Raw genomic sequence first — 25811 nt, 5'->3', positions numbered from 1 at the left:
TCTAAGTTCTTTACTTAATGTTTTTAGCATTACAGTAAAGTTAAAAAAAGGATAAAACAAAATAATAAAAGTCCTCCTTATGAGTAAATGCACTTTAGCATGGTCAAAGACAATTAAACAACTCAATATTATACTAACAATATTAACTAAATGGCTATAACAACCAGTTTGCTATGCAGCTCAGACTTACATTTAAATTAGACTTGTAATGCATGTAATACCTTTTCTCTGTGGACTTACCTCCACAAATGTGCAAGTGATGACATATTGAATGCTCTATGGTACAACTGCAAGTTTGTCCACAACCCAAATTATATTTCATACCATCATTTAGTTAAGTTCAGTCAGCAAAACCAATTAGTGAGACTGACAAAAAAACAAACAAAAAAAGACCACTACAACTTAAATTACCACGTTAAAGGTTCCTTTCCCTTTCTCAAAGAGCACAAATATCAGGCATGATAGAATTTACCAGCAGACACATCCATAAGCTGTGCATTGTGTCAGAAAATGTCAATTTGTGCCAACCTGCTTGATTAAAGAAATGTAGTTTTGTGCCTTTTTTTCCCATAAATTCCCATTAAACCTACCAATTTCACAGTTGTGATCCAGATTGAAAAGAAAATTCTTTGAAAAAAAAGTTACATAAAATGTATTGAGAGGTATTTGACATCCAGTGGAAAAATTCTTCTGATTTTTTGTTGCCAAAAACCCCAACCTCTGTTTTGCTGGAATTTTACTGAAATGTCTCAGCTGGATTGTTGTGACATTTTAGAGCCATAATTTTGTCCCAATTAGGCTAAGAAGATGATCAACAAAACTTTGAATAGTATCTCTGTCATATAAAAATTTGATTAAAGTATTTCAGGTTGTGACAGCATACCTTTAAAAAGTAATGAGTTTTCCATCAGCCTGAGTCAGAACCAGAACTTGTATTTAGTGCTGAATAGTGACAGTAAGCTAGTCAGTGGTGACAAACAACAAAAAAACAGCTGAACATTAGTCTTGAAACATTGTCTGTGTCAGCAAGTAGCCTGTGTGTTGTTAGCATTTAGCTTAAAGCTAATGTCCAGCATTGGACCAAACCATTATGGGCTAATCAATAGTTTTCTTCATATTCTGCAATTGAAAGTTCACAACAAAATGTACATTTTTCCAGGCAGTAAATATTTTGACAATCAGCTGTTAAATTTATAACAAGTTTATCATTAAAATAGATACATTTGCTAGTAAATCAAAGACAATCCAGTTCGCATTGTCGAACCAAATCTGTCCTTCATCAACTACACCCTTGATTCTGAATCAGCACCTACAAAACTTTCACACTTCTAAAGTGCAGCTGATGGCAGACAGATACGTGACACAATATGAGATGACAGTGGAGAGACTTTTAATTAAAACAGATTATTCTAATCCTGAAGCTGGCTCACTCTTGATATGTGATATTTTCCTTGAAAGGCAACACAGGTTTGATGGGACACAGAAGGGACCAAGACAAACGTCTCTAATTTATTCATTAAAAGTAAAAAAAAAAAATCAGTTTTGTGTTTGAAAAGTTTTTCATCAAATCATTTTTTTTGGTATTTCTAACTCTTTTATCTGACTAAAAGGCAGCCAACATACAAAATACCTGGGCGCAGTTTGTTTAAAGACAAATATTCCTCTGTAACTTAAAAAAATTTAACAGGTGGTCTCTAAAGCATGGTGTTTTTAGATGTGACATTCAGGACTTTTAGCATGATGTTCTGTCTTGGAGCCTCATAAATCCCCCATCCTTGGGGAAGAACTTTGCAGCCTGTCTGCATTTTGTGAGTCGTCACCAGCGCGTTTGGTGAATGTTGGCTGGGTGGAGGGTAAAATGGGTGATTGACAGTTGCAGATGTCAACAGCTGGTGTGGCTCCCTGGTTCTTTTGGTGTAACAGTTGTTTCTTATATGATTGGTGGAAGAGCAGCACTTGTGGTGCAGTGGGCGGGTGGTCAGCTGGCATTAAAACATGCCACAGTTGTTGGACAATGCATCAGAGACAGAGGAACGCAGAAAAGTGGTAAGGCACTGCTTTCAATTCTTTGTTTGGGAGCTTTAACGGCTCAGTGGAAGTTTTAGCTCAGAGTTCAGTTTTTCTTGATCTGGAGAAAATCCAAAAGAATGATTTAACAAAGTATTTATTTTTAAAGTGAAGTAACTTATTTGTTTGCCTGAGTAATTTATTCAATATACTGTGTCGTCCATTCATAATTGTTTTAAGTTATAATAGTTTTTGTTGTTGATAAATCTTTGTGTTCAGGAAAAAATTGTTCACCTGTTAATTCAGAGCATTGAATGAGCCAAGTCAGGCTATTTCACATTTTTGCTTTAAAATGTTAATTTGATTAAAAGAAAGTGATTTTAAGGTGCATTGGAATGTAATGTAGAAAATACAAAGTCCTTCAATCATTCTTGCTAGTTTTATTGAAAGAGACACAAATTCTTCTAAATCTAAGCGTAATTTTCCCACAAGATTTTTCTAAAACCCAGAAACAAACGAGAACCTCATGGAGCAATAACAGTAAAACCCAGCAAATCTTTTCTTTTTATTTACCAGAACAAACTGACTTTAACAATCAATATGTGATGAAAATGTTGATCTATTTTTCATTTTTAAGCATTTAGAGATTCTTTTGTTTGCGTAAAAAAAAAAATTTAAAAAAAAAAAGGGAAAAGAAAGCTGGAGCTGTATAGATACATCTCAGCAGTGTTTCACTATATATTTTCTTAACAATTTATAAGACCAAACGTTAATTGTTGACTGACTTCTTTTGCAAACCCTTTCTTAGCAATATCTATAATTTTTACAATTTGCCCACCACTTTGATTTGGATATTTTTCTTACTGAACTGTTATGTCTATATTATATCTAATATTTTTTAGCTATTTTCTTGCTTCCTGTAACAGGGCAGTTTATTTATATGTGTAAAACTAGGAGTGCCCCATTCTTACAGTGACATTTACATGTCTCTTGTGCTATCTGTGATGTTTGTGCAGTATACCCTCAGTGGTTGATTAAGTCATTAAAGCAAAAAAGAGTGTCTGGTGGTTGGTTTGTTTACATCTTAAATCTTTCCTTGCTTTGTCATCTGTGTACCGCAGGGGGGCTCCGCTCAGGAGGTGGGCCCAGGCGGCGGAGACCCTGCCCTGCCTCAGGTCTATGCTCCGCCCCCCTCCTATCCACCACCAGGTCAAGGTCCACCAACATCTGCAGGTCGACTGCCTACTCTTGACTTCAGTTCTGCACATCCCAGTTCAGAATATCCAGAACATCCCCAACTCAGAGTCTATCAGGGCCCTCAGCATGAGGGGGCCGACTCTCTGACATCCAGTAACACGGTAAGAGCAATTTGTGACGTTGTTAATGGAATTCAAATCCTATCCTTATAAAATATGATCTTCAGTAAGATGTCACAAGTAGGTAGTCCTTTTAAATGTCCTGCCAGAGCAGCACAGTCAGATAGAGTTTCCTTCTATATTTAGGACCCCAATTCCCTGTTATGTCCTTGTACGGAAATGCCAGAGACAGCTGAGAGGAGGTTTGTTGTTGAAAATAAATCTCCACTTTTCCTTCTCCTTGTGTCTTATTTTATTGGTAGTAGAACAGATCACCTTTCAGGATTATAACATTTTCTGTTGGCATTAACAGTTTAAGTGTAAGAGAATATTTGTAGAGAGCATGCTGTGTTTTTGTGCTTTATCTTTTAACTCAGAAAACACTTCTGATTCTGATCTTATACAGGGTAAAAAAAAATTTTTACTTTTCTTTTTAAGGGGAAAAAGACATTGTTATTGTCTACAGTTTTTTTTTTTTTTTTAAATAAATAATTACTGAAAAAAAACTTCCATAGCAGTAAGATTATTTCATCCTGTCTCCATTAAAAAAAATCACTACTACTCCAAGTAGTTTTTTTTTAGTCAGGTTGAATTTGTTTAATAGTTTACATGGATTTTCAGTGATTCAGTATCAGTCTTCTTTTACAGAACTTAATAGTTTGCAGATTATGAATTGTAGGGAAATAAATCTCCAGAACAACATTGACTTTTACCCTAGTGAAGCATTTTTGCCTCAAACAAACCGAACCACCTCGGGTTTATTGTTTGTCTGATACAGTGGGTGTAAAATGTATTCAGACGCCCTTAAATTTTTCACTTTGTCATGTTTTTAAATTCATTTAATTTTTTGTTTTTATCTCAGTGTACACACAGTGTCCCACTGTGACAGAGAAACACAGAATGAAAAACATTATTGCAAATTTATTATAAAACAAAAACAGAAATATCACATGGCTGTAAGTATCCAGACCCTTTGCTCAGTACATAGAACCACCCTTTTTAGCTAAAACAGTCAAGAGTCCTCTTTGGAATGATGCAACAACATTTTCACACCTGGGTTCAGGGGTCATGTGCTACTCCTCCTTGAAGATCCTCCCCAGTTCTGCGAGAAGAGCCATTTTCAGGTCTCTCCAGAAATGCTCAATTGGGCTTGAGTCATTGAAGGACAGTCTCAGAAGTGTTCTAAGCCACTCCTTCATAATGTCAGCAGTGCCCTCAGCTTCATTATCTTGTTGCAAGGTGAACCATCAGCCCAGTCTGAGGTCCACACTGTGCTTGGCTACATTCATCGTTTCTTCAGCTGCAACCAGTCGACTGGTCCCTGCATCTTAAAAACATCTCCACAGCATGATGCTGCCACCACCATGCTTTACTGATGGGATCGTATTGAGCAGGTGACGACATGCCTGGTTTTCTCCTCGCAGCACACCGAATTAAAGTAAAAAATTTCAATCTTTAGTGTCAGTTAATCAGATAATCAGACCAGATGATCTTATCTATCAATGTCCCTTGTGTTTTATGGAAAATTGTGCAGGCTTTCATGTGACTTCCACTGAAGAGAGGCTTCCATCAGGTCACTCTCCCATGAAGCCCGAGTTGGTGGAGGGCTCTGGTAATGGCTGACTTTCTAGAACTTCTTCCCATCAGCGCAGCATAAATTTTTTGCAAGCCTGAACCGATCTGTGCTTTGCCATAGTTCTGTCTATGAGTTCTTCGGACTGTTCCTTCTACCTCACAATTTTCATTTGCTCTGACATGCAGTGTGAGCTGTAAGGTCATATAGAAACAGCTGTGTGCCTTTCCTGATCAAGTCCAATCAATTTCATCACACTCCAATAAAGGTGCAGAACCACCTCGAGGACAATCAGAAGAAGCGGAGAGCATTTGAGAGTCATGGCAAAGGGTGTCATAACTATGGTCATGTGATTCAGTTCAAGTAAAATTGCAAAAAAGTCTATAAATCTGTGTTTCCTTGTCAAAATTGGATGCTGTGAAAAAAAAGCACCTGACAGGATTCTAGCAAATGGCTGAAAATGAGCAAATCAGAAAAAACTTAAAGGGTTGTGAATGCTTTTCATACCCATCATCTGTGCCGCAATCAGGTTAAAATTACTTTAGGTTATCATCCAAGCTGATATTATTGAGTGAATAAAGCAGATGTGTTTCTTAAATATGTAATTCCGTGTGGAAACACGGTGAAATGTTTCTCTTTAATACAAAATATTGCATCTTTTCAGACATGAGTAAGCTGTTCCTTTTTTTTGTGTGTTTTTGTTTTTGCTGTGCTTATTATACATGGCAGTGTTTTCCTCAAGACATGGAAACGACCTCGCTGACAAAGACTTAAGAGTTAAGTTTAGTGTCATCAGCTCGGTTCTGTCTCCTGCTTCTGCCACAAATTTATCTTCCTTCTCTCATAAATGGTGTTTTGTGGCCCCGTCTATATATTTTATTACTAGAGCCCCTGACATACTTGGGTCCGTGCTGATTTTCGTGGGGAAAGTTGAGACGTCGCCATGGAGGGAGGGGGTCAAAGAGCGAGGCTGACCAGATGACCCCCTTTCCCCCTCTGAAATATCACTCAGGTCCAGAACACAAATCTGCATCGTGACATGACACCACCACCCAACTCAACCCCGCTTCCTCTCTCCACTCTGGCCTGTGTGTGTGTATATGTGGTGTGTGTGGGTGGATGTGATGTACTGCTGTCTACGGTAGTTAGCTATAGCTAGCAAGTGTAGCGTGTGCCAGTGGCCTGTGTGTGTTTATGTGTTTGTAAAATGCCTCCCAGGGTGGATGTGAACCTCTATCCCCACCTTATTAATTTTGCCCCTTGCCAATTTACCTTTAACCTTTTGCAGAAAAAAAAGCACCGTGACCCCAGACTGACCTTTCAGTTTTGATCCTTTGCTTTCCTTCTGTCACCCTCTTCCTTTTTAAGCTTCATGCGCACCGTTTTGCCTTGTTGACTCTGATTTTCTTGACCTTCACTGCTGCACTGAGGCCTCTTCACTGTTTATCTGCCTCTTGGTACTACAATGCTAATATTCAAGTCTGAAACTGCAGTTCTTATTGACATTAGAGTACCACAGTATCCTGTCATTTTGTAGTGCTTTTGTATTGTTTTTTCTTTGCTCCTTGCTCTTTCTTTTCCTCTTGCTGCTCAAGCTCACTGCCTATCCTGCAGATATTTTTCACTCTCATCTTCTTGTTCCCACTTAGCCATTTGTATTAAAAAATCTTTTTTTTTTTAACAATTTCCTTATAATTGTTGACAATGCTGGTTGAGCAATGCACACATGCACATTCATGCGCACACACTAGCATCGTGGTGCATTGTGGGATAATGAATGTTTTGACTTTGGCACATTAGAACTTGGATTGTTCTGCATGGGGCAGTTTAGACATACAGGTCTAAAAGATTAGCAAAGATTTGATGTGCAGTTTACAACAGGAGTGAAACATCTATTAAAAAAACCTTTGCAATCTCTCTCTCTCTCTCTCTCTCTCTCTCTCTCTCTCTCTCTATATATATATATATATATATATATATATATATATATATATATATATATATATATATATATATATATATATATATATGTATCCCCTTGAAGATGATAGGAGTTGCATCAGTGACTGTGCAAAGTCATTTTTGATATGTAGACTTAATTGCAAACAATAACTGTGTGCTTTTAACTCCTAACCCCAAACCTTTTTTTTCACCTTAGTGCTCAGACAAAACATAACAGTGAAGTCTACACTTATGGTAACATCTGAGGACGTAGCACATAAAGAAGTTACATCTGTGTAAGGAACTGAGTAAAGGAAACAAAGCATTTGTGTTCTTCCAGGACATCAGGTTGCAAAATGTGTTACCTGCTTGATTTGAAAAGAAATCCACTGCAGTATTTCTAAAACAAAAGTTGCCCTTTGCCCCCAGAAAAGGGCAACATTCTCCCCAGAAATCTGAGCAGCACTGACATTTTGTAACCTGAAGAGAATGTGATATCAACTAGAACTATCAAAATGATAGGTGGACACATCAAGTAGTTAAATTAACTCAAAACGAGACGTCATGCAGTTTTATTAAGATGCTTTGGTTATGAAATAAGTAACATTTAAGTCACGATACAAAGGCATGTGGTCACTTCTATTGTATACTGTATTTAATTTAATTACATTTGTTTAGAGTCTATTGGTCTTCCAGCAGAGATTGAAACAGTCATTTCTTCTTTACCACAGCTGGGGTGATGTAGTTTTAATATCATAATTTTGTTATTAGTGTGCTGAGTTCCATTCTTTCTACTCTCCTACAGGCATGTGTTCAAAGATACCTGACTAAAATGGAGCCTTTTTCACGCCTTCTTACATTTGCTTGAGAAGGATCACTGGTTGCTGAATGCTGGTTGAACTTGCTTTGGATCACTTGATCTCATGGAAATGATCTTTGCTTAATGTGATGTGATGTTTACCCAACTGAATCTTTACACAGAGAAAAGGTCTCTAAAAGATGTGAAAGTTGTTCATTAACTGACCTCATTCCCTTTCTTTGCTTTTCTACTGATGGCCTCTTCCTGTTTTTCTTCACATCTGTCTCATCTCATTCATACTCTCCATCTTTTCTTTCCATCTTTCTGTTTTTGTCCATTCTTTCTCGTCCCTTTTTTCTCGTCTCTTTACTTTTCGCCTATCTCCATGCTTACTTTCACACTGTTAGGAGGATGCTTTGGCCCCTGTGACGTCTGACCCCCAGTCTCTCAGTGTATCTGTGTCATCGGGGGGCGGAGCTGGAAGCGGAAGTGAGGAGGAGGGGTCAGGTAAGGCCCAGCCGAAACGCCTCCATGTGTCCAACATCCCTTTCCGCTTCAGAGACCCAGACCTCCGCCAGATGTTTGGGGTATGTCCTCTTTCTTGACAACTAAATGTTGCAAGATTATACCTATTTACACATCTGCTATATTTACACTGTTACGTGTGATCATCATATATCGTCATATAACATATTCTGATGTCTCACATTTTTCAGCAATTCGGAAAGATTCTTGATGTAGAAATCATCTTCAATGAGCGGGGGTCAAAGGTAAACCACAAATAAAAATGGATGTTCAATATTGACTTTCTTACCAATATCTGATATACTGAATTTCTCCAACTCTCAATTTCAAATACTGATATCAACCGATTCCTATATTCTTTGAGCAAGTTGTACCAAACAAACTAAATTATCTGGAAAACTGTACATGAAATCTCTCATACTTTGTCATTTTGAGTTAAAGGAGACTTATTTTAAGAGTTTTTATATATTTGTATATTGTGTAATTTAAAAAGTAAAAACAGATTCTGATAATTTTTTTAGTGTCAATATCGACCAATGATATCGGTATGTCAATAATATCAGACACCTCTACAAATAAATGATGTTATAAATACAACATTAAATTCCCCCTGGGGGAATGATAAGGTATTTTCATTCATTCATTCATTCATTCATTCATTCATACAGGGGTTTGGATTTGTCACTTTTGAGAGTGCAACCGAGGCTGACCGAGCAAGAGAAAAGTTGAATGGGACAATCGTAGAGGGAAGAAAGATTGAGGTGAGGAAAAATTTGTGTCAGTAGGTTTTCACATCAACTTTCTGCACCAGGATTACTCATTCATGTTCTATAAGAGCCACAATCCAGCAGGTTTTCTATGTTGCCCCCTCAAAGATAACTGACTTATATTAATGAGTCATTGTGTAGAACTTGATCGGCTGTTTAATACATTTAATATGATTCAGGACAAAAACCTGCTGGAAAAGCTGCTCTTACAGGACCAGACTGAGTAATCCTGTTCTACATGTTTAACCTTTATTGTCATTATTTTTATGGCTTTTTTTTTTTTTTGTGTGTGTTTCCAGGTCAATAATGCCACTGCAAGAGTAGTTACAAAGAAACCTCAGACACCACTAGTGAATGGTGACATTACAAGTAAATAAACTATTAGTGATGGATTCTTCTTGAGGTCTGACTAATCTTGAAGTTTTTCTCAAAAGATGAAGGTTGCTAATATTACATTTTCATGTCTCTGCAGCTTCTGGGTGGAAGATCAACCCTGTCATGGGGGCAATGTATGCACCTGAACTCTATACAGGTAAGTGAATGCTGATTTTATTGGAATTTAGAGGTGACCTGCAACGCTTCTTTCACTGTTCCAAACTTTCCCTTTTTCTCCCTTCCTCCTTTTTTAGTTGCCAGCTTTCCATATCCTGTAGCAGCTCCCACCTTGGCATACCGGGGCTCTGCGCTGCGTGGCAGAGGTCGAGCTGTCTACAACACAATTCGCTCTGCTGCAGCTACTCCTGCTGCTGTGCCCGCCTACCCTGGGTAAGACCAATGGTTGAACAGGGTTTTTTTTTTTGTCAAATATTTCCATAAGGGAACTGGTGGTTCAGTAAAGGAAAATTGCTTAAGAAAAACACAGAAGACATTTTTTCTCACAAAGATACATCACAACCACACCCTCTATAGCCCTTGCTTTATTTGTATCTCATTTCATGTTCAATGTGTTGTCCATGCTTTCAGGGTTGTATATCAGGATGGACTGTATGGAGCAGAAGTCTATGTAAGTTACTGCATGTGCCTTTCACAAATATACTTTTCACTCTGGTAATCACATTATGTTACCATATTTATGTTACTTCATTTTTCCAACACAGGGTGGTTATCCTACAGCTTACAGAGTGGCCCAATCCGCATCTGCCGCCACAGCAACCTACAGTGATGGGTAGGACTTACAAGCATAATAGCACATTCTTCCATTTGATTTCTTTTCTTTCTTTTCTTTTTTGTTGTTTTATTAAATATCTCAGTTTCTTAATTGGGTTTTCTTTTAGGATAATGTGGTGGAATTATGCGTATAGTGTAGTTTTAATATGTTACTCATTTATTAAGTTTCTTTTAAGTAGTACAAGATATATATTCTGCATAGTTAGAGTAGTTCAGTAAGCTTGCTTTGGTAGATTCATGCATAAAACTAAGTGTTCTGTTCAAGGCCTGTTTCAGATTTTACTGTTGTTATCTCCAAGCTAGCAGATGTTTTGACTAGTGCTGCCAGGCAAAGGTTGTTTGTGTATGCTTAAAGAACACTGTAGCACTCTGAGCAGGGGCAGAGCTCTCGAGACCTCTCGCCCGCAACATCTGTACATGGCCAATGAATTGAACAGAAAACAGTTGATTTATAGATTTATTTCTCATCAGATAAATTCCATGACAGATACACACAGACATATACACACACACACACACACACATACACACACACACACACACACACACACACACACACACACTAGGAGCGCTTGGCTATACATATTTTGTCCTGAAATGAAGTTCAAGGGGACATTCTGGGAAACTGCATAGGGCACATGTAGACACTAGTTGGAATATGGGGTTGTGCAGGTGGAGACCTGAAATGAGGTCCCCACAGGTAAAATGGTCCCCACATGCGACTGTGTAATCAGGCTTAGGTCCCCAGGAAGCAGAAAGAACAAGAACAAGCGCACACACACACACAAACACACACACAATTAAGGACATCCTGACATGAGGACAGTATATCCCGTATCATAAACTTCATCTTTTAAGTTGGCTGACGTTACTCAACTCAGCACTTTTGGAATTTATTTGCAAGACAAAAGGTATGAAAAGAGCAATAATATTATCAGATATTTTCTTGGAGACTATAATAATTTGGAAAATTTCAAACACACACACACATACATACACAAAAACACAAATAAAACTCAAAAACCAACATAAATTCTTTTTTTTCTATTTTCTCCCACCAGTTAAAAGCATACGTAATTACACGACTGTTCTGCTGATATTGTTTAAGTTCTCTTGGAAATTCTTTAATAATTTTCATTTCAAAGTTTAAAGCATGAATAAAAAAGTTGAAAAGATGGCCAAATTTGCTCAGGAAGAGTTGTTTATTATCTATTTAACCAGATATGGACGGGTTTACGCCACAGCTGCAGATCCCTATCACCACTCAGTCGGACCAACAACAACATATGGAGTTGGTACAATGGTGAGTCACGCATGTACAGCTTCAAAAGTATATTTGAAACAGACCCTGTTTACACCTGGAACTCTGCTTCTGTCGACAGACCAGTTTGTACAGAGGAGGATACAACCGCTTCACCCCATACTGAACTACCTAATGGATAGGGTCTGAGAGGGGGGGTCTCTCTTATGAACTTTGGGACTGACAGGTTATGAGATTTTAAACCTCTCCATCATCACTTCTCCTTCAGAGACTAACCAGACTGAGGTTATAAATCCTGCAGGACCCGTTTACTGTCCATCCTGCTGAAGCACACTGAAGAGGAGGTTGTGTATTAATTTATAGGTTGCTGGTTGAAATCTTTTAAATGAGTTTGTTTTGTGAATTTAAAGAGTTTTGATGCAACAGACGTTAGCTGGTGACAAATACTGTGAGAATAACTTTTTTTTTTTGTGTGTTTAATATCAAAAAGTTTCAGGGGTCAAACTGTACAAAAAATACTTTGTACAATGTTAAATGACTTATTTCTTGATGGCGATTATTCACTAAATCTGTTTTTGAGTGTGTGTGTTTGTGTGAGTGCGTGAGCATATATGTATGAGGTTACATTGTTCAGTTAGTTGAGTGAGAGACAGCTGTGACACCAGTATCACCGTCATAACCTCAGAGCTGCTGTTTGTCTGGATGTAATGGGAAATGAATTATTTTCTCATTCTAACAATCTACCTCTCATACATTTGTGGCTTTTCATCTATCTGTTTGGTTGCAGTACTTTCTTTCGACCTGTCCTGCCTTACTTCGTCTAGTTTCTGTCTGTGACTTATGTTTTACATTCACTTATTCATCTGTTTGTCAAACTGAGGATTAAAGGTGCTGCTCAAAGGCACTTAATCAGTATATTAATTTTCTGACCATCCTCTTATCTTTTGCTGCTGTTGTTAGTTTTTACTGACACCTCTTCTTGTATTTTATGCCTTTCTTTCCCAAAAATTGCTAAATGACTTCTTGTAGGATTTCATCTTGTGCCTGTGTTTCTGTTGCCTCTTTTTCTGCTTTGTTTGACACTTATTTCTCAATAAAACTGTTTTCATCTTGTTTCTTCACCTGTTTTAATTCTTATTTTCCAGATTTGCTTTTTTTTCCTGATCATTCACTGTGTTTCTGGGTTGTTTTCTGTTTCCAAAACCTTTTAATGGTGGATAAAAAGTTTTGTACCAGGTCAGCTCTAACAAAGTAACCTGTCAGAATCATTCAGGTTTTTAGCTGTATTAAGTGCTAATCTGCTACTTGTTTTCTGTAAATTAATTAGTCCATCTATCAAATGGAAGTTATGAATGTTTATTAGACAACCTTTGGTCCTAACATATTAATATTCAGTGCCATGGCGTAGGTAAATTCCATCACATTGAATTATTTGAATGGATTGTTCCCATCAGTCCTCACACAGAAACTGAAACAACCTGCTTTTATGTTTCTTCTCTTTCCAACTTTCTGAGATTTCATTTCTTTTCTGCTTTTCTACTTTGTTGCCTCATTAATTTTCTTCTGTAGTCTAGTTTTTTTTCCCCTCTATTTCCTTCTCTTCTATTTTACACAACTTTTTTTGCATGCATGCAATCTAACTTTGGACTTTTTTCTATGCTTTTCTTCTGCCATCTCGTAGCACGATTGGTGTCTTTATTCTTTGCTTTAAATGCATGAGTAGCTGTAGATTTCATGGATAAATCTTATTTTTCTCAAAACGGCTCATCATGAGATAATCTTTTTGACCTTCATACGCATCTCCTTGTGCTTTGTATCATGTAGGCCCACTCTTTTTTTTTTTCTTCTCTTTACATTTGATTTTGACTGACAGCTTTTTTTCCCCTCAATTCTCTGGCTTTATAATTACCTTAATTATTGCATTTCTGCTTCTGTCTTTTGCCTTGATTGAGTTGTATAGTTTAGTTATGCTCGTATCTGGCAGTTGCCAAACTCATAACTTATTTGCTAACAGTTTGAACCATTTCTCCATCTACACCTGTAGTTTGGGTTATAGGCCTCTATATCTGTGCATACAAACTGTAATTCCTCCATTTCAGAAAAGAAAGTAACCCTTTTTCTTTTAAATTAAGATTCATGCTTCCAATTTCTGTTATAAAACCACATAAAATGAAACACATTAACGTGTTTTGCAACACTTCCTCTCTCTGTTCAAGTCCCATCATTGTTATTGTTCCATCCTGGAAAACTAACATGTCTGTTTTTACAGCTGCTGTTCCCACTTCTTTCTCATGTTTGCTTTAATGTCAAGCCCAATGTTTGTAAGGAAATTTCTTTTGTGCCAAGTAATCAATCTTTAATTTCCAAACTGTCACTGTTGCCTTTCACTCAGTTTAAGATCTTGTAAAAATAAAGTTCATGTATTACCAAACTCTTCTGCTGAAACTGAATTAAAAAAAACAAACAAACACAACTATTTATTCTTGAATTTTATTGATTCAAAAAGTATTTACACAATATTTACAATATGGCAGTTTCTCATGTCAGATCTGTATAAGTTGGGTGAAGGGCGGGGAATTGCAGATATACCTTCAGCTTCGTTGTTAAGTGAGCTGCAACATAAACTATGAAAGCACTGCAGATGTAACAATACTTACTAGTGAGTGACTAGTTGCACGCAGCAAATGGTCACAAACATTTGACATACCGGTAAAAGAAAAAAAAAAAAAAGAGAAATACTTGTTAGAGGCTTGTAGGAGAAAGAGCATCATGCAGGGGAGAAGATGGGGATAAGAGGAAGAACAGAGAAGAGACGAATCCAAACAGACCAGTTTAACAGAAAAGTCAGGGAAAGAACGAGTGAAGGGAGGGAGACTGGAGGTCTTCCAGCATCAAGGAAGGAGTCACAAAGACTAATGGACGAATACAGCAACATGGGAGCAAATAAAAACAAAAGAATTACAGGAAAAATGATTCTGGCACCGGAGGAAAACTAATGAAAATGTGCAGTTAGTCATCTAAAAGTGAATTCTCTAGGGGACAAGAAACAACCAAACAAAAAAAATAAATTAAAAAAAACAAACACCTCCTTGGGTGTATAATCCTGAGGAATTGGATGTACATAATGCAACCCTGTGCAAAAAATTTACAGGTCAAGGTCATCACATACAGAAGTCATTTATTAGGATGAGCACTTAAAAAGAATCCCTAGATGAACCGAGAAAGCAGTTTGTTCTGTATGTCCAGACGCACTTTTTAATGTTAAGGGATCCATCGTGAAAATAAAGCTCTAAACAAACTATAAATGAAGAAGTCCATCAATGTAACAAACAAAACAGATTACTCCTAATTAGCAAAAGTAAACAAATGCAAAACTCCTTAAATTATAACGTTATAATAAACTGTAAGTTCTAATAAACTCAGTAAGTGCAAATGCACCTGGACAAACAGAGAACAGCACCGGGGTCAATCATCAAGAATCTTTTCTAAAACCAAATAGATGTCATGTTGCACACAAACGCTTCTCAAATGTTTGAGTTAGCAGCAAATCACATTAGCAGCACACAAACACTTTCCACATTTCATAATGTGAGGCTCCCCATGTATTTAACCAGCTGCATGGCTTCAACGTGAGTGGGTCAAACCAAGACTTGCTCACAATTCATTCTCCCCGGCAGGCGTCTGGAGGAGGTTCGCCCACTTTTCACTCCATGTGCTCCTGCAATGCAGCAGTGCTGCAAGCTGAAGAACGAGAGGCGTGGTGGTTTGTGGGAGGAAGGTTCAGGGAGAGAGGGGAGGGAGCAGCAGAGGGCAAGGTAAATGAAGGGAGAAAAGAAAAGACATGTTGAGATCATGAATACAAAACATCTGCTGAAATAACAGTGATGGACAACTAATCTAGGAATACACATGTGGTCTGCCAACTTGTTGCTATTTTGTTGTAGGTGGTAATATTAAATAGTAATGGCAACTGTGGTCTCTAGTGAGACACCGCCTAGAGGGACACTTTTGAAAACCCTTTAGATCACATTATTCAGTCTGTTCTGGTTTAACTGCAATTTGATCCGACAGCCACTTTAATGTTTTCAGGCTGTGCTGTCTGTTCTGCATTATACCCACAGTGATGGCAGATGTAAAATTTAGTCCAATCTGGACCCGACTGCATTTCAGCTCTATATTCACATAAACAATAGATTTCATGAAAACAACCTCACACTTACCCATGTGTGAATTAAAACAAAACAAAAAATATACTATATGCTAATTTAAGGTAAATCACAATACAATATTTACAATATATTTGGTTCCTAAGTAAACATGCCGATTGTACTGCAAGCCTGCATCAAACCCTAGTTCACTCAAAAATACCAGCCTGGAATAGTGTGTACGCAGTGATAATACCATTTCATATGAAGAGAAAAGAGAATAACAGAGAAATAACGCCAACCTCTGGTTTCACAAATATACAATAGAAAGATGTCATTTTGAGGATATGGTGACAAGATGCACACATAACTGTTGGCTTGAGCCACGTTTCCTGTTACGTTTGACCCGTCTGGTTATTCCTTTAGCCAATGTAATAAAGCTTTTTTCCAAAAATCACGTGTAGACTAAAACCAGAGTTAACCAGCTTTACTCTGGCCCCTGGAGAGCAAAAAAAAAAAAAGCCCCAAAACATAAACAGACTACTACTCCCAGCTTTGAGAACTTTGTCCAGGTGGTCTTATGACCAATTAGGAAAGTGTACTTTGGAAATTTTAGTTTTTGTTCGAAAATAGACATAGAAGCATGAAACAGCACTCAATTTACATATGACACTGCATTTAATTCCTCTCTAAATCAGATTAAAAGTCACCAATTCAAATACTTTTGACTTTCAGACAGCAGTGTGCATCTGTGTAGTAAAAATTCTGGGTTTCACTTCAGTTTTGGCATTTTAGGCTATTGCCTGATTTGCTACGACAAATTGTCCAAAAATCAACTTGGAAACTTTACTTAAATCTTGATAGCATTTCCATAATTCTTTTTCCATTTTGTTGGGAGAAAGGTCAACACTGATATCCAAAAGAAAAAGGGAAAAAGCAAAACAAAAGAAAAGGAAAAAAAAAAGAAAAGAAAAACAAGACACACAACATTTAACACAGAAGAAACATGAGGCGACATCTGTTGGGCTGTCATCCACCTCCTTCCAGAAGTCCCTCTTTCTTACCAGCCTCGCAGGAATCAGAGCCAGGTGTAGCATACAAACCACTTGTTATTCCATCCCGATTAAGGTATAAGCTTGCCCTCCGACGTGCTGAAAAACTGTAGCTTCGCAGCCCGATTCTTCTCAGCAGCTGTCAGGATGGTTGATGAATGAAGGACAGGGACGACTGGGCTTTACCGGATATTCGGTGGTAGCAGGAACTTCTGAAGCAGAAACTCGCCATATGAGCAACTACGTCTCAGCAGATGAAGCTTAGCTTTGAAGGTGAAGGTGCGGATTTCGTCTGATGAACACTTATCCTTCATCATAAACAAAGTCACTGCCCATCAGATTGAGCCTTCTTCCCAGTGCTGATCGAACATTTTGTAACTGTGACGAGAGGATTAATACTGCCACATCAGGAACAAGACTTTAGGCCTCAGTCCATTTCTTTCACAGCCCAGATGGAGAACAAAGACAGGATGAGGAGGCAACTGTAGACACCGTAAGAAAACAGGATGCATGGCAGGACATACAAACCACCACCTCTTCTTTCGGAGGAACTGCTGGCATCTTCTAAGAGTCTTAAAGCGCATTATCTGACTTGATTCTGCAGCGAAGAGTTGGGAGAATCACTTGAAGGGCCGTTTCTCTTTTGACTGACAACACTTGAATCTTCGGGTCTTTGAGCTGTTGACTTGAGGAAGGAAAAAAACATAACAGAACACTGTTAGCGCTGAAATCTGATTGGGATGAGTGAAAAGGAACCATGAGGGTGAAGGGCCTTCCTGTTCTGGTTCACTGCCTTCTTGCTATCCAAGTGTTGCGTTTAAAGTGTCGCTCAACTAAACGGTTCCTTCTCTTTTCTAGCCTCGTAGCATGATGAGACTTTGGCCTTACTTGCGAATCTGCGTGACAGTGTGCGCATAACTATTCTCCCTCATTTTTAAAAACTGTGATCTCTTATGTGAGAAAATGAAATCTGCATTTGAGGTCTGACAGCAGCTTGCACTTCTTTCTGTGTGGGTCTTGTTGGCATTAACTGTCTCAAGTTTATCTGAGCTGGCTGAGATATTTCAAGTGCAGTGCATTCAATACATCAGGATCCATGACGGTCCCTTAGTGTGTCCCTTCTCTGAGCTAACCTCAACCCCCTCCCTACTCAGGAAGCAGCCAAGGCAGCTGAGCTGGCTTTACAGTCTATCTTATTGGGATCAGAAGGGGTAAAGGTGGCACCTAAGCCAGTTAAAAAGGCCATACAGGAGTCTAAACATGGAAAGCCCAGAGTAGTCTGCACATACTGCACGGGCAGGTCAGGTCTGAATCTGTGGACAGAGGAAACAAAGACACATGTCAGCCTGCATGAAGCTAAAATTTGCTGTTCAAATTTTTTTGGAGTCTAACTTACGTTTTAACAATAGCCCGAAGTGCAACCTTTCTTTCTCTCTCTACAAACTTGTCAATAAGATATGAAGCCATACGTGGGGCTTCCAGGTAGAGCTTAAAGAAACGGCGATAGTTCCCCAACGCCCACGCAGCACGGAGTGCAAGAGCATGAGCCACACACTCATCTGCTCGCAGTGCCGGAGTCAAGTAAACCAACTCAGTAGTCAGATCTGTAGGGGAAAATGAAACGGTCAAAATAATGAAAGAAATACAGTTTTTCTAACATTTAAAGATTATTTAATCCCAAAATAGGTTAGCTCACCTCCAGAGTTCTTAGTAAAAATGTAATACAACAATCTATAAGCTGTAAACTCTCCAACGTTCTCTGATGGGTATTCCTTGTACAGGGCTTTCAGTTGAGTCTGACACTGGTTGAACTCCTCATGGTCTCCCTGAAGACAGTTAACACTGAGTGAGAACTGAAAATATCCTTTTCAAGTAGTGCACCAGCACTGCCAAAAGAAAAACTGGACAGGCTCACCTTTTCCAGGGCAATGCGAGCATGACATTCGTACACTTCCACAGTGAAGTCAGTACGAACACCTTGGACCTGGCATGGGTGAAAGAAAATAAATCAAACATTAAATAGAAATAAAAACTGCTTAAAACCGGGAAATATATAAAACATTAGGAAAACCAACCGTTAGGTCTTGTCGTATTGATTTCATCTGTTCACAGGCGTAAGCGTAGTCCTGGTTGGTTTTCCAGTGGGTTTTAACAATCTGCAGAGATTTTCTAAGCACCTGGATGAAAGTAAGGTATTAAGTTATTAAAAAATGGATCTTAATTGTCGCCCAAAGCCAGCTGGGATAGGCTCCAGCTTCCCCGCGACCCTGAGTTGGATTAGGCGGTTTAGAAAATGAATGAATGAAATGAATGAATGGATCTTAATTGTTATGCAGAGCTTGTACCGTGTACATATAACATACATTTCCTCATGTGTTGTACAAAAGAAAAAAAAAAGGCAAAGAGATTACTCAAATTGTTTCCTAAAGAATGTGAAATCTATGTATGAAAAATAAAGAACATAAAAAAAATAAAGAATGATGCACCAGAGAAAGTTAACATCAGAGAAAAACTCACCTGCACAGGGCGCACAGTGGAGGAGTCAGGGGCACAAGTGAGCCTCAAGTAGGGCTTGGTGATGTCCTGGCATGTTCCTACAATGGGGCAGTCCTCCCAGCTAAGGCCCTCCTGGGTTCCATCAGGTAGGTCCAGGGCAGTGATGGAGAGAACCAGCGGCTCGGAGCGCAGCTGCTTGTGGAAACGAGCTGCTCTGCTCTGCTTCTTTGCTTCTCTGTCGGGGTCATGGAAGTCCATACCTGCATTGCCACCTTTCCTCTTCTTCCCAGCGCCTGAATTTGCATCATCCATGTTTCTAAAAGAATAAAGCTTGAAGTTTACACTAAATGTCTGGAAAGCAAGGAAGGAATGGCATTTCAAACATCTTATGATTTACCGCCGTCCTCTATTGGCTTTTCCTCCTCTTCCCCGGCCCCTCTCTCCCCCTCCACGCCCTCTATCCCTGTCATTGCCACGACCACGTCCTCCTTTCTGGCTACGTCTAGACAGCTGAGGACGTAAGTCACTTGAGATGCTGCTGTCTGACTGCGAGCCAGAATCACTGAGAGCAGACACACAAGATGTTTAGACCCAAGTGAGCAGGATTACTTTAAAAACCAAAACAAGGAGAAGAACCTGCTATACCTTCGCCTGTGCCTTTGGTTGCTGCGGTCTCTGTGACGGTTGTGTGAAGGGGATGGAGAGCGAGAGGATGACCGGGATGAACTAGAAGACGGGCTCCGTTGAGAAAATATATTCCTGTAGTGGCCTAATCTGTGTCCAGTTCCTCTGCCTCTTGAAACAGCACCCAATGTATTTCCACTACGGTTAACTGAACTATCTGATGTTCTCTGGGAGGAAATGGATTCCCATCGAGACTGCTTGACTTTCAACCTACAGAGGAACAAAGACTCAAATCTTAGGCAAATCTATCAACAAGTCACTGAAAGATCATTTAAGATTCAACTTACTACAAACAACTACAAAATTCACAAACAAATCCACTTCTAAACTCACTCTGGTAATGGCTCACGAGTCCAATCAATGGTGTAGGCAGAGCCATCCTTTAACCGCTCCTGCAGGACTTCTTTCAACACCTTCTCTGTTCGATCCTTGTCATCCTCTGTTTCACATGCTGTAAAGCAGCGCTGCACGTATTCCTTCATGGCTTGGGGCCAATCCTGGGGTCTGATGACAAAAGAATTTAAAGTTAATATACCAGCTATGAATGAAGCAGAAAGAAAATGAGTGGAGACAGAGCAGTTCACACCGTGTCTGAACACCTCCAGGAGCAGCAGTCGCTGGAGATGAAGGTGTTGGATTCAACCCTGAGGACAGTTCACTTTGTTGGAAAGCTTGGTTGGAAACTGAGGAACACTGAACCTGATAGGACCTCTTCGAAATATTGAACTTCACAGCAGCTGTCCCTGGTGCCTCTATGAAAGCAGAATATTTTTAGGCATAGGAGTCATCATCTTTTGGAGTTTTGTTTTTTTACATTAACGCACAAGGGGAAAATACTAGTTTGATGTTAGTTTACCAAATAAACCTTACACACATCCATTATCTTAAAAAAAAAAAAAAAAAAGAAGAAAAATGCAAATAAAAACCTACGTTTCATGCGGTGCCAAAGTTGTTGTCCATGCTTCTGGTTTTTGTTGGTCTCCCCCCTGCCGATACCAGGTACATACTGGTTCTGCATTTGTTGTTGCTGGGAGTTATTCTGAGGGGCCTGATAAGTGTTCTGGGTCTGGAAACTCTGGCCATAGTTTGGCCTTCCCTGGGAATGATTGTAGGCTTGCATCTGATTGGAGTCAACGGATGGGTATTGCATGGTGTTGGTACTGTAAGCATTTGGTGAAGGGGGAGGGGGGTACTGGGAATTGGGTGGGGGAGGAATAGGAGGTGGAGGGGGAGGAGGTGGGTTTTCTGAGCTTGTTGGGCTTTGAGGTGGCTGGGGAGCAGCAGGGGGAGGAGGCTGTGGTTGGGAGGAGTAGCTAGGAGACTGGTCTTCCATTCCAGGGACTGGAGGAGGCTATGGAAGAAATAAAAAGAATAATATTACAATGAAATCAAAATTGTTATGCTGTCTGAAGATAAGCAACACAACGATGTCAATGGAAAGTGGAATTACTATTCCTCACATCAAACATCAGTTTGATAAAATCTGCTTACGAGCTTTAAGATTTAACCGTCACCAATCACATCCACTTAGATATCACTTTATGAGGATCTTAAAGATTTCACAATCTGTATCCAAAATTCTACATACTAAGAAACTTAATACTTCTTACCTGTCCATTAGAAGTTGAAGTTGATGGGTATGTTCCAGGAGGTATGCCATACTGATTTTGTGGGTATGCTCCATACTTAAAATAATGGAGAAAAAAAAATCTGACTTATTTTCCCACTTTTTTGGGAGGTCACAGACTTATGTTGACTGCACTACGCAATTTTTGAAAAGGAAAACTTAGTGGTCACCCAATAAGATGCACATCTCTTCGTTTCATGTGCTGAAACTAAATGCCTAGCCTAGCATATATGCGTACCTGCCACAGTCACCATGATAATCCAAAAACAAAGAACACTTTCCAAATGAAACCCTTAAAGTAATCTAGTAAAAGTTCTTTCATGTTTTTTTTTTTTGTATCACATTACCTATAGTTAAGTAAATGCAATGTCAGTTCTCCACCATATGCAAGTACACAATTATTTTCTGTACTCACTGGCCCCATGGGGTAGTAGTAATTGTAGGGGTATGTGTATCCAGGGTAATGCTGCTGAGTTTGCTGGTACCATGGATAGTACTGTTGCTGCATGGCAGCAGCTTCAGTTACTGCTGGCTGAAATTGGCCTGCCTGAAATTAGCAACACACACAAATAGTCTTGGCATTACAGAATAATTCAGAATATAGCTGAAGTCATTCAGTAGAGACAGGCATGACAAAAAATAAAAAATAAAATAAAAACAAACAAAACCCTAAAAATATCATGAGATAAAAACACCTGAATTCCTTTCCTGATAATTTCCAAACAAACTGTGCGAAACAATGTGAATCTGATCAATATTCACAGGTCTAAAGTTAATAAAATTAAATGCTTCTTTCAGAAACGCAACCCATTACATTAACATTGGCTTCATGTGGCGCTCAGTGATACGGCTTGTACCTGATACTGCAACATATTTTAGCTTTATCCCACGATACGTCTCAATGCTTTGAAGTCTCTAAAACACCGTAAATTTCTAACACTATCTAGTAAGATTTGGGTAAACTAAATTTAACTTCATTGTGATTTTTCCCTTTCAATACATTTTTTATTTGGAACCAGGAACCTGCGCTCATAAACTTTCAATAAAAAGTGTTTTGCAACCATTATATTGGGGAGCACCCAAACCACCAACAGAAACCAAAGTCACCCCAAAAAAATGAGGTTTGCTTATTTTACTTTGCTATAATTACTCAAAATTACATATTTTTTCATTTATTTTACATTGAAATATTTTCTTATTTATTAAGTTTTCTGTTTTGCACAAGATCACAATGCAAGATCCCCTTCCATTAAGAACAAGTTTATATGTTTTACTTTTATTATGAAGGCTAAACAACCCAATATTTAAATATGTCACGCCATGCCATATATACACACAGAAGTGAGCTACACTGCAACGCTCCCACCAGCAGAGAGCACACATTAGGAGTTTTTCTTCAACTGCCTGCAAAACAGACAAAATTATCACGTTTCAGATTATTTAATAATAAGAGCAGCTGGAGGAGGAGAAGCAGGCAAAGGAGTTTTACTTCCTCAGTTCATCAATTCCATCATAAACCAGCTTGACCATTACTTAGCTTCATACTCTTACATCTCCAGGCCATTTTCTTGTCACTCCTACAATAACAGCATTCAAGTGCGCTGGGGTTTTCTGGATAGGTGGGGGAGTGAGCCATCTGCTGTGAGGGAGATAAGCTGAGCTACGAAACATATCGCCACCTAAATCGCTACCATAACAATCTGTACTAAATGTTTGCGATAAAGCCATTTTACATATCTATAACTTTGTGGGATATATTGAGTGTTTTCGATATATCTCCCAGCACTAGCTTCATGTGTGAGTGAGCAGCTCGATCACTTCTGAAGAGCAGGTATAATAGTTACCTTGCGTAGTAAAAATTTTTCTTAGGATGCCACATTAATAGGAACAAACAGTAGGTAGGCATGCATTTAAATGTGTCATGTGACTTTTCTCAGAATCTGACAGATTGCACAAAGGTTTTCTACACAAAGCTAACACTTGGGTAGGATGCCCAAATTTGACCAAGATCTCAGTCACCATTAGGACTGTGTATAACAAAATTGGTGGGGAACAAAGTGACAGATGTCTAAATGAGCTGCAAATAATACTGTAATTCCAACTGCACTCCAGCTAAAGAGGACAAAGGACAGAAGTTATAAATTGAGATGAAGACACACCTCTGCTGTGGCCAGGTTATCTTGTGTAGACTTAGCAGAGGTCTGACTTTTGTTGATAGATGCAAGTGCTTGTCTTGCTTTCTCCCACTCTGGATTTTCATGGACCTGGGCATCTCCGGGAGGGCCATATGACCTGCCAAAGACATTGGAAAATTTGTCAGATGAATAAGGAAACTTTGGGAAAATTAATTGACATACACAGACAGATTTGATCTACACTGCAAAACAATAACAGGCAATAAATTATTATTTACAACTTGATAAATCTTTAGTTCAGATGTAGACTGTTGCTAAGCTAGAATTTTCTGGGACAAATGGTAAACAAATGACAAACAGCTGAAAAGTATACTAGAAAATTGTGGTCTTACATAAAATCAAAGCACAATTTAAAGGAGGGATTGAATCACAGTCTACCATCTTATTTACTAAAAAAAAAAAAGTATTAGTATCCAAACAGTCAGGCAAAAATGAATGTTCTTTCTGATTTCTGGTATTTTTTGGAACATCCAGTGATTGATTGATTCATTCATTCATTTTATGTCATAATATAGACATCGATATGTTAAAACCACGGTCTATGGTTAAAACATACTGCTGAAATTCACAGTTGAAACTTCAATGGCTAATTCTAACAAATAATAAATAACAAAACTTTATAATGCAACAAATAACTGTTTGGACGTACATTCCCAATAGACAAATGATTACTTTATGATATAAATATCTGTAGGATCTCGCCCCAACACCAGTCATTTGCTGGTATGATCTAGAACCAGTACGGCTAACTGGTTAGCTTTTGTTAGCTGAACCAACGGCCTGCAAATAGAACCAGCACACTTTAGAGGCTAATTTTTTTCAACACCCTTCTAGGAAAATAATTAAGATTATCTTTAAATTTAATCTTAAATACACAATGCTGATATAGCAAATATATACAAAAAAAATCTCACATCCGCTACTTCCATGATACGGAGTGTGACCTACCAGTTTGCTGAAGGAGCCGCTTGCGCCGTGTTGGCCGCCATTTCACCACAGGTTTAGCGTTACACCGCCAGGACAGCTGTTAGCGAGCTAAGCTAGCTGGCTAGCAGGAAACGGAGCTAATGTTGGTGTTAGCTCCTCTTTCTGAAAAGGTAAACAAGTGCGACGTCGAACTGAGTAGCTACTACGGAAACATTTAATCGACAGAAATTAATCACCTAATCATCAAAAATATACTTTAATACAACCCAATGCAAGTGGCAAATAAAGAAAAACAAGCAAAAAGCAGTTGACGTTTGAATATTTATCCCTTCTTCGTAGACGATCAACTTCGTCTGACCGGACTACAGAGATACAAAATGGCAGATAAGCGAAACTGGCCAAGTCAAGTGACGTTGTTTATGTTGGCTAGTTTTCCCTATGCGCAATTTTTCAGGTGGACCTGAGCCGTGTGTTACACAGTTGTGTTATCCCACACCCTAACATCTCAGCCAATCAAATGCAATTTAAACTTTAAATCAGCGCCCCATTCGTTTATTGGCCTGTCCATCAAAAGGAACAGGGCGAGATTATGATGCCTGAAATACAAAAAGCAGGATCCAATTTACCAAATATCAGTCGACAATTAACTTGTCAAGTTTGGTGGTGAAAAAATAACTGACAGCACACGTTAACAATGGCTCCAGAAATAAGAAAAAATAATCCATCATTATTATTATTATTATTATTATTATTATTATTATTATTATTATTATTATTATTATTATACGGCCTGTATACTTGGTATAAAAACAGGCTTGCCCAGTAATTTAAGAGCAGTCACATGATAGTACCAAAATAATCACAACATCATGACAGGAAACCTGTATTTTGGTTCATAACATTCGGGAAATACATGCAACTATCGTAAACGGAGGATTATTACTGATAAGAAGTCTTTACTGAAACCAAACTTGCCACCCATTTAACTGAAAATGAGTTTCTTCACACAAGGAACTATGAAAGTAGAGATAATCGAGTTGACATGAGATACTGTTATGTTTGGTATTATTTCATCATTTCAAAATTACTTTCACAAAAGAAAGGCACAAGAGGATAAAAGAAAACTATAAAATAGAAACTTTGAGAAAATTTAGTTTGTATGACTGGAAAACTGGCATGGCATTATAATTTATTTACCTTACTATAATAATTAGAAACCTTTTTGTGTCATTTGAATCAATTTTGTGATTTAAATCAATTACTTTGAATCAATACAAATAAAAACTTTCT

At 38.4% G+C, this 25811-nt stretch overlaps 2 protein-coding genes across 2 annotated transcripts in view; one reads left to right on the top strand and one right to left on the bottom strand.

Moving 5' to 3' along the window:
• Window positions 1–12516, top strand: part of rbfox1l (RNA binding fox-1 homolog 1, like) — a 15589-nt gene extending 3073 nt beyond the window's left edge. Inside the window, exons 2-12 of the mRNA XM_079240725.1 lie at window positions 3129–3365; window positions 8083–8262; window positions 8392–8445; window positions 8869–8961; window positions 9267–9336; window positions 9440–9499; window positions 9597–9732; window positions 9931–9970; window positions 10065–10132; window positions 11356–11437; window positions 11517–12516. Of these exons, the coding sequence (XP_079096851.1) occupies window positions 3129–3365; window positions 8083–8262; window positions 8392–8445; window positions 8869–8961; window positions 9267–9336; window positions 9440–9499; window positions 9597–9732; window positions 9931–9970; window positions 10065–10132; window positions 11356–11437; window positions 11517–11561 (1065 nt within the window). The 3' untranslated portion in view covers window positions 11562–12516. The remainder of the gene's footprint in view (window positions 1–3128; window positions 3366–8082; window positions 8263–8391; window positions 8446–8868; window positions 8962–9266; window positions 9337–9439; window positions 9500–9596; window positions 9733–9930; window positions 9971–10064; window positions 10133–11355; window positions 11438–11516) is intronic.
• A 1387-nt stretch (window positions 12517–13903) lies between these two features.
• leng8 (leukocyte receptor cluster (LRC) member 8) lies at window positions 13904–24890 on the bottom strand. The gene is made up of 15 exons (XM_079240724.1): window positions 24543–24890; window positions 23559–23691; window positions 21815–21946; window positions 21383–21457; window positions 20703–21123; window positions 20359–20524; window positions 20106–20276; window positions 19734–19982; window positions 19486–19650; window positions 19110–19404; window positions 18668–18769; window positions 18508–18576; window positions 18289–18418; window positions 17989–18196; window positions 13904–17905 (listed from the first exon to the last, which is right to left on the bottom strand). The coding sequence occupies exons 1-15, from the start codon at window positions 24581–24583 to the stop codon at window positions 17743–17745; spliced, it is 2520 nt and encodes an 839-aa protein (XP_079096850.1). The 5' UTR covers window positions 24584–24890; the 3' UTR covers window positions 13904–17742.
• Between the last annotated feature and the right edge of the window lie 921 nt (window positions 24891–25811).

This window comes from Telmatherina bonti (genome assembly GCF_933228915.1).
Source record: "Telmatherina bonti genome assembly, chromosome: 5".
Classification (NCBI taxonomy): Eukaryota; Metazoa; Chordata; class Actinopteri; order Atheriniformes; family Telmatherinidae; genus Telmatherina; species Telmatherina bonti.
This window is presented reverse-complemented; position numbering and strand designations above follow the sequence as displayed.